General features: G+C 38.2%; 1 protein-coding gene across 7 annotated transcripts in view; it reads right to left on the bottom strand.

The window, feature by feature from the left end:
- btbd7 (BTB (POZ) domain containing 7) overlaps window positions 1–19,353 on the bottom strand; it is a 48,276-nt gene that overhangs the window by 21,321 nt on the left and 7,602 nt on the right. For 4 of the 7 annotated variants that reach the window (XM_072568304.1, XM_072568303.1, XM_072568306.1 and 1 more), the window contains 3 exons: window positions 12,611–12,745; window positions 7,442–7,626; window positions 4,750–5,832 (listed from right to left, as the gene is read on the bottom strand). In XM_072568304.1, coding sequence (XP_072424405.1) covers window positions 4,750–5,832; window positions 7,442–7,523 — 1,165 coding nt within the window. In that variant the 5' untranslated portion in view covers window positions 7,524–7,626; window positions 12,611–12,745. Of the gene's footprint in view, window positions 1–3,287; window positions 3,418–4,749; window positions 5,833–7,441; window positions 7,627–12,610; window positions 12,746–16,645; window positions 19,344–19,353 lie in introns of those variants that run through there. The other 3 variants (XM_072568311.1, XM_072568307.1, XM_072568308.1) reach the window with 3 other exon arrangements.

Here is a 19,353-nt window from a genome sequence, read left to right as displayed (position 1 = left end):
TAAAAACAAGTACTCCCTGGTACAACTAAGGTTTCCAAAAGGAGAGATACAGACCTTACATTACACAGGAAGTGCAACAAGGATGATGAAATAAGGGATAAGATGAAAAAAGTATCAACACAAGTTAGCATCAAGGATAAAATGCACAGAACAAATAAGTTGGAAGATATTTTCTTGGTGGTGTGAACAGATGTGATCCAAGAATGTATGTTCTGCAGGTGTGGCTGTCTTAGAACTTGATACAACTGCAAAGATTTCAGCACAGTATCCAGTTTTCATTGTTATCACTGATCTGCCCATGCTTCTCTGAATTGAGATCTATATAAAGATTTGCTTTTACAAAAACAAAACAATGTGAGAAAATGAAGACAATTCTAAGGAGCATCTGTAATTCCTTGAAGAGTACTGCAAACAACAAAAGTTTGGTTGCACAAAACAAAACGCATCCTAAAAATGATCACAACTGCACATTTCGTTCCCAATTTTTACTCCAACAATGCAAGACATACCCCAGTAAGCAAACTGAAATTGGTTGTCACCGGTCTTTGACAGTGAGAGAGAGATATATAGACTGCATTGGATAGTTTCTCATTCTTTAGACTTCTTTATGCAAGGATGGAATATAATCAACACCTTATTACCAAGAATAGACTATCGGATTGTGCAATGATATAATGATAACGTGTGAAATTAACCAGTAAGTGCCATTTTATGGAGATACCCACAAATTTAACTGTATTTCCACTATGAGTGTATAGCACATATTTCCTGGTTTGCAGATAATGTCTTTTAGAAAATACGTTAGTTGAATTTAAGAATTTTCTATAAATCTAATTTGATATTTTGGACCAGAAATTACTAGCTACTGTCATAAGACTATTTTTCAAAACTCCACTCATAACTAAAGAATACATCCGAATTCTTATTTTTCATCCACCTACATAACCTTTAGTGTAATAGGAAAAAGAACATTAATATTAAATTAGGTTCTGGGGTAAGAAAGCACAAAAAAAATTACACAAAAACAAACCGATTCTGCGTTTTTTGCTGAAATATGGCTTCAAAAAGTTACTCAAGCCGAATGTAAATTGTTCCTGCATCACTTGCATTAATTCGGTTCACGTTTAGGGACAGAAATATCAAATTTATAAGATTACTATTAAAAGCTAAATATCCTTTCGCAGACACCCTACCCTAATGAAGATACAAAACACAGTTTACCCATAGTTTCTAACTTCAGTTTAAAGCTGACAAGCACATTCCAATCTTCAAAATTCCTGGGCCAAATAACAATGAAACAGTACATGACCTCAGCCTTGGTTTCTTAACAATTTAACTTCACAGCTTAAAGAGACACAAATATACTCCAATAAAATGCCTTGTCTCACACAGACTTGGGTGTAGCAGCAACATAAGATAGTGGCTTTTATTGGACAATTTTCAAACAAACTGGCTAAGTGATATTTGTTTTCTTTGCATTCAATGGGCTTTCATGTTCTAAAAGCACATTATGGCTAATAACAGATCCAATAATGTCATTTTTAAAACTGTACTTCAGAAATTTCACATAGTGCTAAGGCAAGGAATATATGTGTTGATACATTGATATAGATAAAACAAAATATTTGGTATATTTGCTGCACAAACAAAAGTTATCTTTTGGCCAGGATATATTATTGGGGGCACCGAGTCAAACTGTAAATGGGATTAAGGATGATAAGTTTATGGATGATAAAATCTGAAAGCAATAATACGATCATACAATTTTACGCCACAGAAGGAGGCCATATGACCTACTGTGTCTGTACCAACACTTGAAAGAACTACCAGACTAGTCTCATTCTCAAACCCAATCTCTATAACCCTGAAAATTTACTTTCAAATATATATATATCCAGCACTCTTTTGAAATCTTCTGTGGAATACATTTACAGCACTTTCCTATGAAGTGCATTCTAAATGTTAACAACTGAATAAAGAAATTCCTCTTCCTCTGACTCCTAGCTCTCTTGCTGAAAATTTTGAAATTGCAAGCCATTCCAAATGACTTTCCAACTAGTGGAAACAGAATATTCTTTATCCTATCACAATTGTTCATAATTTTGAACACCACAATAAGGTCACCTCTTAATCTTCTTACTGTTAGCAGAATAAGCCCAATTTCTCTAATCTTTCCTGGAAATAAAATCCCTTATTCCTGATATTATTCTAGTAAATCTCCTTTGCTCTCTCAGGCTTTCCTATCCTTCTATAATGGAACATAGTTCTCCAAATATGGTCCAACCAATGATTTGAAAAGATGTAGCATCACCTACTTGCTTTATGCTTCAACCTATAAACCCAAGGATTCTATCAGCTGTCTTAATAACATTTCAACTTGAATGGGCACCTTCAGAGAATTATGCACATGATCTCTAAGGGTCCTCTGCTCCTGCATTCCCCACAAAGTTGTACCACTGACCCTGTATGGTCTCTCCATGTTTCTTCTACCAAAATGCATTACCTCATTTTTCTGAATTTCATCTGCCAGGAGTCAGCCCATTTGGCAGACTTGCCAATGTCCCTCTGAAGTTGCTCAGCATCATCCTCATAATCCACCGTTCCCCTGGCTCAGTACCATTTAAAGACTTTGCCCTCAACACCCAAATCATTTATATAAATCATAACAAGGGTCTGAACAATGATCTCTGGGGAACACCACTTTCAACTCATCTCCAAACTAAGAAATGCCCATCTATACCCATCCTCTGTTTCCTATCTTTTAGCTAACTTCTAATCCAGATTATTAAGGACCCATCAATTCCAAGCATTTCTAATTTGCTAAACAACCTACGTAGCACTGTATCAAATGTCTTCTCAAAAGTAGAACAGTGGTTAGCACTGCTGCCTCACAGCGCCAGAGACCCGGGTTCAATTCATGCCTCAGACAACTGTGTGGAGTTTGCACGTTATCCCAGTGTCTGCGTGGGTTTCCTCCGGGTGCTCCGGTTTCCTCCCACAGTCCAAAGATGTGCAGGTCAGGTGAATTGGCCATGCTAAATTGCCCGTAGTGTTAGGTGAAGGGGTAAGTGTAGGGGAATGGGTCTGGGAGGGTTGTTCTTCAGAGGGTCAGTGTGGACTTGTTGGGCCAAAGGGCCTGTTTCCACACTAAGTAATCTAATCTGATCACTATATACCACTACCCTCATCTACCTCAAAGAACTCAAATTTGTCAGACATGACCTGCCCTTGACAAAACCACATTGACTGTCTAGCATGAACTTATTTTTCTGTATGTGTATATTTACCTTATCTTGCACTATGGCCTCCATCAGTTTTTCCGTAATATGTAAGTTAAATCCTGCTTCTTCCCAAAATCTTCTACCTCAGCCTCTGTACTACTTAGACTGATTACAATCCTCAGTTCTGTTCCCTTTTCTAGAGGAAAGAAAATCAAAAGGATCTTGACATCACTGGTAAGGCTATCATTTATTGACCATCTGTATTGATTTCAAGATGGTGGCGATGAACCACCTTTTTCAATTGTTGCAGTGTTTATGCGGTAGGTACAACCACAGTGCTAAAAAAGGGTAGGGGAGCTCAGGGCTCCAACGTGTATGAAACAGCAACATAATTCCACGTCATGATATTATGCAAATTAACCAGTCTCTCAAACAGTTTGCAAGATGATTGGAGTTGTGAAAATTTTGAAATAAATGCAAGACTTTGCTTTCTACCTAAGCCCATTCACCTTTCTCTTGCATACATACATGGGATGCAAGGTAGACTGCAATAAGTATGGGAAGTGGATCTAGATTTATTAGCCAACTAGCATTTCTTCAGATTCAAGTGGATTCATTTGGATTATTGTACATGAAAATTTGTGCATTGTTGGGCCACAGAAACACACAATACACTGGAATAAGGGATTTGTCTTCCTACCAGTTGGAAGATCAGAAACATCAAGTCCCTGAAGGTTCCTCTTCACCCCAATTCTACCCCAGGAGTTCCAGAAAAGTTGGCTCACAACAGACTGTAACTGAATCCAAGAAATGGTTTGGTGACATGGAAACATCACAAGACATGCAGATCACAAGTTATTCAAAAAGTTCACAAGCTGACTTCAAGGAAATTGCTGGCCTACTCTGGAGATCTCTTTCCCCCCCTCATGCCAGCTTCCAACCCTATATGGTGAATGCTTCCAGGAGTTCAATTGCATCTACCAGAGAGGGGAAGAAGATTGGGTGAGAAAAACGGTTAAGTATTTGTTTCCAGAATCAGTTAGATCCCTTGCTAGATATTTTAGATAGAATAGAAAGTGTTTCAGGCAAACTCTCAGTTAAAAAAAATGTCAATTTACCATATTACTGGTAAACTTAGCTTGATGCACTTCATAACCAAGACTTTTACTTTTTTTTTGTTTGTCATTTGAATCAATTAACAGGGAGCATGCCAAAATGTACTTACTGAATCAGTGCCAACCAAGTTTGATAAGAAGCAAGCAATACTTTGATACCAATATCCAATTCCTAAAATTCAACTCTACCTGGTCTTCTAGTTTGTGAAAAGTGCATCAGAAAATCAATTCTTTATAGCAGTACTACTGCAGGAGTTCTTAAGTACACTAAAATCATACTTTGCTTTGAATATAAAGCATCCTTCTAGCACAAACTTTGAAAATAAGTTGTAATTAGACTGCCTTCAGTGAAAATAAAGATACAAGTTTCTCCACGTAACTGTTCAGTCCATTTCAAGTAATATCAAACCCACCTTGAGCAAGCATGTTGAACTCAAGAAAAAGTGCTATGTGGTAAAGTTCCATTGCTTCTTCAGCTCTTGACATGCTACCTTTTCCTGCAACCATCGCTTGAACTTCACTCAGGCTCCCTACAGATGGATTACAATGTAGTACCAGAGATAAATCTACAAGATCAGTGTACATACAATGTAAAATTACTTTTGCATATTTCTTTGGAATGATGGACTCATCTAGCACGATTCTAGTTGGAGTCTGCAGAGTTCTATCTGTAATTTCTTCACCAGTCCTTATTCGTCTTTGGAGAAGATTTCTAAAAAACGGAGAACGTGCAGATAGGACAGCCTTATGCCCACAGAGTTCTTCATCTAAACAATGTGATGTTGCTCCAAATGGTTCCACTAATTCAGAATCAGATGAGAAGTTCAGAACAGCATCATAGTAGCACATACTGTCAAAAAGTTCTCTCATATCAACATCCAGTGAATTTGGGGTTCCAAATTCTTCAGTAAGTTGTACCAGAATCTCTACATTTTGAAACCTGGAGTCCTCTATCCCAAACTCTCCGGTGTATAGATAATGTAATAATGCTGAAAACATAGGCAAGTCTATGCCAGCTGTGTTTATGTCCATCATAATCTCAGCACCATATTCAGGTGAGGATGAAAGCAAAGTCTTAAAAAAGGGACATCTTGCTGCCAGAATAGCTCGATGTACAGGAAAGCAAGTGTCTTGGAATATTAAATCAACATCAGTGCAGTACTTGTATTCATAAAGGTCCGCCAAATCTCTTTGCAAAGTCCGTGCATCCGGTCGTGCCAAATTACCCTGCAATGCAAGTTCTTTCAAAGCTGCAGTGCCTTCATATTCTTCCACTAATGCATTTACATCCCTTACATCCCATCCAGAAAGGAGCTCACGCATCTGTTTAGCATGATCAGCAGACCGATTAGATTTACGTCTTTTTATAAATCTCTTTTTCAGAGTTGCCAGACCAGAACTCTTTTTCTTTTTGTCTTGTGGTTTCTCATGGCTGTGTTCAAGGCTATATAATTTTGATTCGCATCCATATCCTTGATGTAAATAGGAGGACGTTCCTATGCAATAAGAACAAAAATTCACACTGTGCCATATAATTAAACATCTGCTCCTTCATTTAAAAACAAATGTTACCTTATAATCTGTTAAAGCTATCGAGAACAAGAGAACGGTAGTCATGAAGAGTTGTTCACTAATTTATATGTTAAATGCAAATTGATCTCACCAAACAATTCCTTAAGTAATTGTTAACAGTGTGGCAGTACTATGCCTTTAAGAGAGATGTATTCTGTCCTGTTTCTCTAGCACAGGTACAGCCATAGTGGTTCCAAAATGTCTCCTAAAGACACACAGTTTGTAAACAACTTTTGAGTTCTCTCCAGTATGTGTTTTTTTAAAAAAAGAGTGGCAAAAGAATGAGTGGGCAGGGTCAGGGCTCAAAAAGAGCCAGGAAGGCTTTTAGTTGGTTTTTACTGCACCACCACTGCAAATTAAGGAATCCTCTGTCCTTCAAGGTAGTATCCTCAGCCCAACACGTTTTAAGCTGTTTCATCAATTTTTCCCTCAAGTTCAGAAATGAGAATGCTCCCTGTACAATGCCCAGCGTCATTTGTGACGCCTTAGTTATTCCAACATCCCATGTCAGCATGCAGCAAGACCTGGAAAACATTCAGGCTCCCATTTAAACTGCAGTAACATTCACACCACACAAGTACAGTACAATGACCATCTCTAATAAGACTGCACTAAAACCTCCTCATTCAACAGCATTGCTGTCACTGAATCCCCATTAAAAACATACTGACCACTGATCCGAAACTAAAATGGACAAGCTATATTATTATTGTGGCTACAAACTGTGGTCACAGGTTGGGATCCTGTACTAAGAGTCTCATTGCTTGAAACCCAAAGCTGTCACAAGTCAGGAGTATGATGGTATACTCTCCCACATGTCGGGATTTGTGACTCCAACAACGATAATTGAAAGCAGGACAAACAGCCTGATTGATTAGCACACCACTGTGTTTCATTTCTGTCTCAAGCCTGACATCAGCTAGGATCATAAACTACATAATTGTTCTTCACTGTCAAAATCCAAAAACTCCCGAACAGTACTTTATGGCAGCGATTCAAGATAGTGGCTCACCATCACTTTCTCAAGGTCAATTAGGGATGAGCAATAAATGCTGACAAGCCACTGAGGTATACATACATGAATAAAAAAGCTATTAAGACAGATCCACCTCTCAAGTTTCCTCCCTCTCCTGAAACCTGGTACATTGTAGCAATCTAGTCAAGACTACCGCATTTAACACAACCCAGGGATAGAACCAGGAAACTTTCTATTTATGCCAATGTTTTCGAAATTACACTTCTTCAGAAGGGTCACTGGATACAAAACATTAACTGTGATTTCGATCCACAGGTACGGCCAGATCTCCTGAGATTTTCCTGTAATTTCTATTGTTTCTGATTTTAGCATTTGCAGTGGTTTGTTTTTTTTCCCCATTTTGGAAATTATAGCCACGCACTGCAGAACTCTTACCACAAGAATTGTGGCCACCCAAAGATCAGGCCAGTGCAATCTTCTCAGAGCAAATAGGAATAGGCAATAAATGCGTTGCTAGAATTACTCTCATCCCAAGAGCATAATGGAACAGAACATACCTATAAATGTTTGTTGAGCCTGTGAATTTCCTCCTACCCTCTGGGAGAAAGAGTGAGGGTAGTTAGATGCATTGACACCCATTGTCTCAGGTCAAACAACGCAACATTCTGGCTGCTAATTCACTAGCTGGTCATCAAATGCAGATCTATTATCTCCACGTTATGTTCAGCCATTTCTGGAATATCTAAAACAAAAATAAGTGGCACATGAAGGCAAACAATAAGAAAACACACCGAGCAAATTCTGCAAACCACCAAAATACATGTGGTAATTGATAGCATCAAGCAAATATTTTGTACTGCACAGATCCAACAGAATGCATAGAGACACAAATCATTACGTCAAATATGCAAGCTTTAACTGATGCTGCTCAATGATTAGGTTGTTTGCTTCCAAACTCGTGCCTTTATTTCAAGTACTTTTTATGCTTTCAAACAAAACTGAAATAAAACATTTGAAATCTGGAGCACTAACATCTCAGGGTAAACAGCTGATTCCAGGATAGAGCCAGTTAACTTCAAAGTTAACAAAGCTTAAAATCGAATTTGACAGCTATAAAAATTATATTATAACTAAACAGAAAAACAACAATTATCTCGGATTTGCAAGCCTAGTTTGCAATCTTATAGCTTTAGTTGCAGTCAGTCTGTGGTCAAATGTGTGCCCTTGATCACTGTTCCAAATTGCACATTGAAAACAAGACTATGCCAACTGTGAACACACTAATCTTCCTAATCCAGTTTTGTAGTTAGTCAAACTTTTGTTTTTATAAAGTACAGCTCAAAAAATGCTTTCAATCATCTATCTGAAAACAGAAACAGCCCAGCATTTAATTTCAAGCAACATAATTCAAGTCAATAAGCTGCATGCCACTAAATTTAGACAAATTAACAGATGTTTTAGCAAGCAACTTATGCTGTTTTTCAAAAAATATTTCAAATATTTAAAAATTTCCAACTGTCTTTGAAATAATATTAGTATTCATTAATTTCAATTTCCCATCCACATGATGCACTGCAACAATTTGCCAAAGACTTTCAAACCTGCCAACTTTACCACCTAGAAAAACAAGGTACAGCAGACTCATGCGATCACCAACATCTCCAAGTTCACCTTGATGCCACACAACATCCTGCAACATCACCACTGCTGAATTAAAATTGGGGAATTCCCTAAATTTAAGGACAATTGGTGTACTTACATCTCGCAGATTGCAGCAGTTCATGCAGATTGCCACTCAGCCTTTTTTTAAAAATAGAAAAAAAAAGGGAGCTCCGCATTTCTCAAAAGAGCTTCTTTAAGGGTTCCTTAGAAATGTGGAGCCATACTTCTATTTTGATTGACCCTTTGTAGCATGAAATGGTCAAAAGGCAGGACAGCCACACCCCCTTTTCCAGCAGTCAGTTAGTGCATTTACAGCTACTTTGACAGCTTTCCCCTCAGAGGATTGTGGAAAACGGAGGGTCGAGGGACTAACCCTGAAAAGACTAGTCACACCTGGCAGAAGTTAGATTGGAATCGATCACGAGAGTCTCAGTGCTGCATGCGAAAAGCACTCCAGTCATTCTCTATGGCAATTAAGGATGGGCAATAAATGCTAGCTCAGTCAGCAACATCCACACCTCATGAATAAATAAAGATATCTCCTAGGTCTTGCTCCTTTTGGTGGGATCTGTTTCCATCATCATACTAACAAGCTTATTTCTGATCACTTCTTTAAATCCTTCACCATCCACACCTTCATCCTTTTATTTCTTTTTGTCTACTCCTGAAAATTAAACCCCTCCTGAATGACTTATAATTGCACTTTTAAATTCCATACTTTTCCCTTCCATTCAAACAAGATATTTTACCAACTATGGATTTGGTCAACACCTTTCTCATATAATTGGCCCCATCAAATGAATTGCCATTTCCCAGATTACTTTCCCAATACGGTTTTCATTTTGGTCTGGAGTGCAATGATATATTAAGCTATAACTAGTTTAACACAGATCATCAAAAGTCATACTTCTTACAGTGCACTGACTATCATTAGCCTGTTGTGTGAAGATAAATTACCAATGCCCACTCTCAAACCAGTCTTCTTTCCTACTTGCCACCCAGACTAAAATCACCTCTTCTGATATCGCCCTTACCCAAACAAAATTAGTCCTTATACTCTACCCATAAAGCCACATCTTTCATTTCTCAATCGCTTCTCACTAAGTTCTGTTGGCCCATGAATCCTACCACTTGCTCTCCTAGAAACATTTCCACCAAATTACCAACTATTCAATTGTTCATCTCTGTACTCCTACTATCTGACATCTTTAACTTCCTTCCTAATTACTACCCAGGAACAAAAACATCCTAAAAAAATGACCACCCCATCTCCAAGTCCACTTTTTGCACAGCTGAAAGTCCTCAATAAGATTCTGTCCTTCTACAGCACTGAAACATCTTGAAAAAAATATTACTGATGGAATTTCTTGTAGTGTATTAGCTCTCAACTGACCTCTTTGTATGCTTTGACAGTTGATCACAATGTCATAGACTAATGGTTCTCCTAACTGAAAACCTTCATCTGGTTCCACTCCTCTCTATCCAACCACAGTTAGAGCACCACTACCTCCAGAGTGTCCCAGTGCCTACTCGTGGCTTCATCTACATATAGACACTGACAATGGGCATGCAATGTGTACACTGATACCACCCAGTCCCACCACCACTACTGCTGAATGTCTTGTCAAATTACTTGCATGTCATTAAGTCATGTACAATTTCTTCCAGACACTAGAAGACCAATGCCATCACTATTAGCCTCCAACACAAACTACATTTAGCAAAAGGAGACATCAAAATTGTGACAATGTCAGTGGTTTAATAATGCAGATTTACAGTCAATGGTGGAGGAAAATGGGTTTAAAACCCAGTACAGCAGCTAGTGGAATGTAAATTTAATTACGAAATCTAGAATTGAAATTTAGTTTCACAGTTGCCTTTACTGAGAATACCACTGATTGATGACACAGATTAGAATTTTTATAAGAATGTTCTTTAGTGAAAGACGTCAGCTGCTCTTGCCTATCTCATCTGAAAGTGACTCCAGGTCCACAGGAAAGAGAACTGAAACAGAAAGCAGTGCTTGGAGTAAGCCATTCAGCCCTTCAAATCTGATCTGTCATTCAATATACTCATGGCTGATCATCCAACTCAGTAACCTGTTCTCACTTTTGCAGTCAAGATTAGAGTGGTACTGGAAAAGTACAGCAGGTCAGGCAGCATCCGAGGAGCAGGGAAAATTGACGTTTCGGGCAAAAGCCCTTCACTAGGAATGGTGCCTGAAACGTTGATACTCCCCGACCTGCTGTGCTTTTCCAGCACCACTAATCTTGACTCTGATCTCCAGCATCTGCAGTCCTCACTTTCACCTGTTCACTTTTGCCCAGACCCTTTAAACCAAGAACTATATATACCTAATTCCTTCTTGAAAAATTCAATATTTTGGCCTAAATTGCATTCTATGGTAGAGAATTATACAACCTCAACACGCTCTGCCAAGAAATTTCGCCTCCTCTCCCTCCTTAATAGCCTGCACTGTATCCTTGGAGTGAGATGTCCCGTTCATTGGGAAAATCCTCCCTGTGTTTACTCTATCCAGTCAGAGTCATACAGCATGGAAAGAGCTCTCCTACTGAAATTTTATAGGTTTCTATGAGACCTCTCCTCATTCTCCCAAACTCCAATTAATATCCCTAACGGAACCAGTCTCTTTCATAGGTCAGTTCTGCTATCCAAGGAATCAGTCTGGTAAGCCTCTAAACTAAAAAAAAATTCTTCGTCAGATTAGAAGATCAAAGCAGCACATAATACTTTAGCAGTGGTCTGACCAAGGGACTGTACAATTGCAGCAAGACATCCCTGCTCCTGTACTCAAGTCCTCTCACAATGAACACCAAATATCATCTGTCTGCTTCACCTTATTGTTTACTTTTAGCAACTGGTGTGCAAGGGCACCCAGATCTTGTTGCAACTTTGCCAATTTATTGCCGTTCAGATAATAATCTGCCTTTGCGTTTTTGCTACCAAAGTGGATAACTTCACATTTCTCCAAATCATACTTCAAACTGGCATGCAACTGCCCCACACACAACGTTTCCAAATCACACTTGGAGTATCTCTGCATCCTCCTCATAATTCACTCTCCCATCCAACTTTGTGTTGTCTGCATATTTGTAGTTCCCTCATCTAAATCATGAATAATATTGTGAATGGCTAGGATCCAAGTCCTGATCCCTGCACTGCCCATTATCTGAAATGGCCTAGCAAGCCGCTCACAATTTACACATTACACATTTACAGAGTACCACAGTAAAATATTTAACAAAGGATGGAAAAGTGAACAATGTATATTTCATGAATGGTATTGAAACGGTCAAGAGTGAAACTTAAATCGATCCAAACATTAGCGGACTCAATCTATTTAGCCAGTGCAGAGTGGCAATTAACAAAACTAGCACAGTGTTGAATAATAGCACAGGGTAGGAGAGTATTAGAGAAAATCATGTTAAAACTACAATACTTAAGTCAGACAATACCAAAAAGGGAGTATCCAGTATTAATTGCTAAGAAACAAAGAACATGGTCGTGTTGAAGAAATTACAAAGAAGGATTGTAAAGTTGACCTTGTGTCAGAAAACTGGAGACGTATTAACTTTTTAAGATAGAGACAGATTAAATCTGGACAAGCGCTACAAGGTATGGAAGTAGGATAAAGGAACTCAAGTAGAAAGGATTGACATAGCCCAGAGGAATAAAGAAACCAATGTTTCAAATTGGTAAATACTCAAAACATTTCCATGTTAATCCCTGCCTTTTGTATAAAAAGATAAAATTATAAAGGTACATAAGTGACAAAAAAAAAGTACAGTATATAGAGGACATAATTGCCTTTCATGCTGTTTAAAAATAAAATGTATTCCAAGATCCTAAACATTGCAAATGATTATAGATTAGGTTTTGAACAGTGGATTTTTAAAAAGAAAATCTGAATTCCAGAGTTAGGAGACAAAATGAATTAAAATTCTAAAAAAAATTCAAATTATTTAAATTTACATTCAGCCCTTGCAGACATGAAGGCTAACATGATAACTGTTTTAGTAACTTATAATAATAAACAAATTTACCAGCAAAACATGACGACTGTACATTTCTGCTATAGCATCTTCAGCACTTCTGAGGATTTCTTATTATCCACACATATGACAGTGGTTTATATTTAGCCATTTCATCAGCCAAATCTCAATCTTCGATCTGAGTTACTGGCAGAACAAAACAAGAGAATAAAATACATACTGGAAAAACTTCAGAAGACCCAAATATCTTTAAAGCCTCTCATCTTTCATTTTAATAATTTACAAAAAGAGTTGTAATATCCAGTGGCACTTTGAAAAGGGACAGAAATCAATTTATTCTTCTCAGAATCACAGAATCCCCACAGTGCAGAGAGAAACCATTTGGTCCATTGAGTCTGTACCAACCCTCTGAAAAGTGTCCCATGCAAATTCACCCGATACGCTTAACCGCACATTTGACATGGCTAACCCACCTAGCCTGCACATCCTCGACCCTACAGGGCAATTTTGCAAGGCCTACCCATCTAATCAGCACGGCTTTGGACTGTGGGAGGAAACCAAAGTACCCAGCAGAAACCAACACAGGGAAAACGTGCAAACTCCACACAGATAGTCACCCAAAAGTCTTAAAATTGATAAATCTCCTGGCCCCGATGGGATACACCCTAGAGTTCTGAGAGAGGTTGCTGAGGAAATAGCAGAGGCATTGGTTGAGATCTTTCAAGAGTCACTGGAGTCAGGAAAGGTCCCGGACGATTGGAAGATGGCTGTAGTAACCCCCTTGTTCAAGAAAGGATCAAGGCAAAAGATGGAAAATTATAGGCCAATCAGCTTAACCTCAGTTGTTGGTAAAATTCTAGAATCCATCATTAAGGATGAGGTTTCTAAATTCTTGGAAGAGCAGAGTCTGATTAGAACAAGTCAACATGGATTTAGTAAAGGGAGGTCATGCCTGACAAACCTGTTGGAATTTTTTGAAGAGGTAACAAGTAGGTTAGACCAGGGGAACCCAGTGGATGTGGTCTATCTGGACTTTCAAAAGGCCTTTGATAAGGTGCCACACGGGAGACTGCTGAGCAAGGTGAGGGCCCATGGTGTTCGAGGTGAGCTGCTGGGATGGATTGAGGATTGGCTATCTAACAGAAGGCAGAGAGTTGGGATAAAAGGTTCTTTTTCAGAATGGCAGCCGGTGACGAGCGGTGTCCCGCAGGGTTCGGTGCTGGGGCCACAGCTGTTCGCATTATATATTAATGATTTGGATGAGGGAACCGGGGGCATTCTAGCGAAGTTTGCCGATGATACAAAGTTAGGTAGACAGGCAGGTAGTACTGAGGAAGTGGGGAGGCTACAGAAGGATCTAGACAGGTTGGGAGAGTGGTCCAGGAAATGGCTGATGGAATTTAACGTGAGCAAGTGCGAGGTCTTGCACTTTGGCAAAAAGAATATAGGAATGGACTACTTTCTAAATGGTGAGAAACTTAATAAAGCCAAAGCACAAAGGGATCTGGGAGTGCTAGTCGAGGATTCTCTAAAGGTAAACATGCAGGTTGAGTCTGTGATTAAGAAAGCGAATGCAATGTTGTCTCTTATCTCAAGAGGGTTGGAATATAAAAGCAGAGATGTACTACTAAGACTTTATAAAGCTCTGGTTAGGCCCCATTTGGAGTACTGTGTCCAGTTTTGGTCCCCACACCTCAGGAAGGACATACTGGCACTGGAACGTGTCCAGCGGAGATTCACACGGATGATCCCTGGAATGACAGGTCTAGCATATGAGGAACGGCTGAGGATACTGGGATTGTATTCGTTGGAGTTTAGAAGATTAAGGGGAGATCTAATAGAGACGTACAAAATAATACATGGCTTTGAAAAGGTGGATGCTAGAAAATTGTTTCTGTTAGGCGAGGAGACTAGGACCCGTGGACACAGCCTTAGAATTAGAGGGGGTCATTTCAGAACGGAAATGCGGAGACATTTCTTCAGCCAGAGAGTGGTGGGCCTGTGGAATTCATTGCCACGGAGTGCAGTGGAAGCCGGGACGCTAAATGTCTTCAAGGCCGACATTGATAGGTTCTTGTTGTCTAGAGGAATTAAGGGCTACGGGGAGAATGCTGGCAAGTGGAGCTGAAATGCGCATCAGCCATGATTGAATGGCGGAGTGGACTCGATGGGCCGAATGGCCTTACTTCCACTCCTATGTCTTATGGTCTTATGGTCTTATGGAATCAAACCCAGATCCTGGCGCTATGAGGCAGCAGTGCTAACCACTGAGCCACCGTGCCGTCAAATAATTATTTATTAGAATTAATGAGAATGCAGAAATGGCATGCCTTACTAGATAATCTCTTCAAAACTTGAGCAACTATTACCAAATATTCCTTCCATAATGAAAAGGTATTCGCCTCAGCACCAACAGTGAGATATCTATGATCCAACAGTGAAGTTAATTCCAATATTCTCATTTTACATAATATTTTAAAGTGGCAAATTCTTAAACTTTTACAGTTTAACCCTAACTCTTTATATCTGAATTTTCCAATCCAGCAACTTCCAAAAAAATTACACTGCAAAAAGGAGTATAAAAATTATCGCCTTTATATTCTGTTGTAGACATCTTCAATTATCATGCTATTTTTCAAGTAGATGAAAACCTATCAAACCTATGAAACTTCAATACCCTGGTTACTTTCAGTAAGTTGAAATAGGTACAAATAAGAGAAGGAAAGCAGCCCCTGTAAAAATTTGATAATACTCTAATTTTACAGCTTCCAAGATAAACTCAGAAGAAATTATACAAATTTAAATACCTACTTTCCTAACGAGGAAATACATTATCCCATATTTTGTTTCCGTTAATTATTTAAATATAATGCCCAGCATAAACTGAGCCATTGCACATGGTTTAGTAAAATATCAAAGATGATAAATACAAGTTTGACTTCAAATATATTTTTGAAAAAGTTACTATAAATCTTCTTCCACAACCATTAGTTGATTTGAGAAGACTATTAAAAAGCTGTTACGAGGGTTGAAGCTGGTGAGACCACCAAACTAAAGCATTATTACAGAAGTCACAAGGTACTGCTGCCTTGAATCATCCCAAAACTTGCTAGAAATATTATAAATCACACTAACCAAATCTGTCAAATGGCAAAAAGAAATCAATCTGGACAATTCTTAACACAGAAGAACAAAGAATCTGAAAATTTTTCTTCACAATTTGTCAGTTTCAAGATAGAAAAGAGTCAGACATTTAAATGCACTGGGAATTAGAAATATGCTGCAGGCAAAAGACAGCTGGGGAACAATCTAGTTTTACTTCATACATGCACAGGGTCAGACTCGCACACTCTGAATAGAATGTTGTAAAAGCCATGGCTTTACTCAAGGGATTTAAATACTTTTTTTTAAAAGTAAACTTCATTTGACTTGTGCCACCCAAATTTTTGTGAATTGCTGCACTCAGAGACAGATCCATATATCTCAGAGACAGTTATTTTGATACTCCAGGGTAATATCAGAAAAGTGAACTATAAATATGAGCTAAGAGTCATCCTACCTTTATTTTTCAATCACAAACTTAGAATTGCTATAATTCTGTTACTGTAATGGGACATTGCACAAATTTGTATTGCCAACTTGTTAAAATGACTTACTTGCCTGATATATCACATGATCAGCAAAATACAAAGCCAGAAGCTTAACCTTAAGTAAATTTATCTATAATCATTCATAAATGATATTTATGAAACATTTCAAAATTCGTAGCTACTTGCAAATGAAAATATATCAAGAACATTCAGAATAATAGGAGAATCTTACAATAAAGCAAGACAACAAGTTTATTTATACAATAAATGTACATTAGAAAGAATTATTCTTTCAATGTCAAGGAATCAAAGTTACAAGTTTGTACCAGATCTCTGCAAAGCAACTTAATGAAACTGTCCCCATTACGATCTCAGGCAATGAGACAGCCGATCAATGGTCCTCTGGGACTGTGTTAAGTTAACCTTCACTCACTGCTTATAAAATGCTGTTCCTATCTTTTTGGAGATGGTTTTTGCTTGACACTTCAGTCCATACCTGAATATTGGCCAGATCTCACTGCGTTCAGGCTACTTCAATATCAGAAGAGTTGTAATAGTACTGAACATCGTGGGTCATTTATTGATGAGTGCACTTTGGACCTTAGGATAGAAAGCATGGTTGGTCTAGGATATGCATTTAGATGCATTTAAGGGGAATCTAGACAAGTACATGAGGGGGAAGAAAATAGGACGTTATAATGGTAGATTTAGAAGAGCAAAGATGGGAGGAGGTTGAGTAGAACATAAACATGAGCATGGAAAATAAGGCCAAATTTGCCTGTTTCTTTGTTTACAACCCATATTATCCATTGTTAAATCTGTGGAATACCACTCCACAGCAGAGTAAGCTTGAATATCAACATTGCCCCATCTCTAATCAAATTATAACAAAAGTCAGTTTTTTTTTCCCCAAGCAAAAACATCTTTGATAAAACAAACGAGTGAATGAATATAGAATCAAAGTTATATGGGTAGCTTGGAGACATTTCTCCAAAGGGAACAGCCAAAGACAGTTGAAAGGAAATTTGATGGAGGTATTCAAAACTATGTGGGATTTGCACAAACTAGATACAGAAAAGTATAGAATGGTCAAAAACCAGAGGACAGCAATTTAAAGAAATTAAACAAAGAACTAAAGTCTACAGAAGGCAAAATTTGCTTTAAAGCACAAGGTTTTTAGGATCTGAAATAAATAGCTTGAGACTGTGGGGGAGACAGATTGAATTGGGGCTTTTAAAAGGGAATTGAACAGTTATCTGAAGAAAAATATTTGAGGTTACTGGGAAAATGCAATTGCATGGGGTTAGCTGAGTTACCCCCTCCACAAGGACACAACCAGGCAATGATATCTTCAGTGTTAAAACTACCAAACCTTCCTCCTTCAAACAAAACCCTAAGAGCCCACTTGATGTTTTGAGAGACTTCAAGATACTGGTGCCTGACAATTCTGTACATCATTTCAGTGTCCAAAAATCCAGTTCTTTAGGCAACTTTTAACAGAAAATTTAATACTGGGAACCATACACCTGAATCAGAATGCTTGCTCTTTAATATATCCACAATTATGTCGGTGCAACATGGGTAGATTTCTGCATTTTCTCTAAACTTGGCACAGATTTTATTTAATCGACCTGTTCAGCTGTATGACACACCTCTGAAGCAGATGGGTCTTGAACCTGGGGCTTCCAAACTCGGTGTCCCTAAGATAATTTATGAATTCTTCCCCACCCATGACATGCCAGATTACTTAGGATAAAAAAAATTACACACATCACCTCAAATGATGGATGCAGCAATTGATTGATTCTAAACACTAGTGAAGGAAAACAGAAACAAAAAAGCCTAAAAGCAGGTGTGAAGGAATATTATCTTAACACTCTCTTACAATGTCATATTATTTACAACCCAAGGCATTCACAAAATGCTAAATATTTTAACATTGCAAGTGAATGATAGCAAAGCTTTTAAAAAGATAATGGTTTTACATAAATTGCTGATGGCGAATACAAGAAAGCACTTAATCAGAAAACAAAACACAGCTGGGATTCTACACTGGAGGGGGAGGAATTTAATGTTATCATTAAATGCAACATTCAATCTTAAATTCACACTATGGGAAATAACGATTAAATTGAGGTCAGGCAATAATCCTCGATGTCACATATGTGTACGTGTACTCTTGAATGGGACACCTATATTACAGCATCCATTTGTCCTGAAAAACAACTCCAAAAACCTTTTCAATCAAATTTAACAGAAAATTTTCCAATTATATCGGGAACCTTTTCAAACGCCCTAAGACCTAATGGGTCATTAACAGGGGAATCAACTGCTCAGTCTCTCTGCTCAAGTATAAGAATTAGGTAGAACAGTAGTAAAGGCAGTAACAAAATTAAAACCCCTTTTTGGGCAGGGTGGGACGGCAGTTTGAATTCAAAAGGCAAAACTCAACAGAGGTTTGGTAGGAAAATCTAACCTCAAAATCCCAGCAACATTTATAACAATTCCATTCCTCAGGAAACCAAAGTAACAACCAAATAAAAAAAAGCAAAGATAAATGACAATTGCCCATTCATAATTTCTGTCTGCACTATTCTGTGGTACAGCAGACCAGGATAAAGAGCAATGTACTGGGTACACTAAATGATCAGAGAGATTATTAATAATGGAGCTCCTTATTTGTAATTGAAGACTTAATGTACACTGTGGAAAGTACACAATGAGATAGTATAGGGTGTGGGGCATATTAATCACATTGAATGGCAAGGAAATGGGCAAGAGATAAATTCTTAGAAACAGAAAACCAGTTGTGAACAAGCCTTCCATTCAAAGTAGGGGAGCTTTACTGTTGGATGAGTAACCATGGAGAGAAATTAACATCATTTAAATAAGGACTCCTATGATTTTATCAAGCAAAAATAGAAATTGCTCATCTGGCAGCATCTGTGGAGACAGCAGATTTAATGTTTTGAGTGTATTTTAGGTTTTATCAATTTGGATTTAATAGCTGCAGGTCAGGTTCCTCATATTCAGAAAATCTAGCAGCTAAAGTGAGGCAAGGACCACGGCCTGTGGACAGAAGCACTTTTCCAGCTCTGCTTGTGATTTAGTAAGGAGACCCTCATGCAAACTTACTGTAATCAAGGACCACTGCACATTGACTCCCAATCTTCTATGCTGCCAAAGATTAGTGTCCCCATTTTA

The sequence above is a fragment of the Chiloscyllium punctatum genome, chromosome 4 (genome assembly GCF_047496795.1).
Source record: "Chiloscyllium punctatum isolate Juve2018m chromosome 4, sChiPun1.3, whole genome shotgun sequence".
Taxonomy (NCBI): Eukaryota; Metazoa; Chordata; class Chondrichthyes; order Orectolobiformes; family Hemiscylliidae; genus Chiloscyllium; species Chiloscyllium punctatum.
This window is presented reverse-complemented; position numbering and strand designations above follow the sequence as displayed.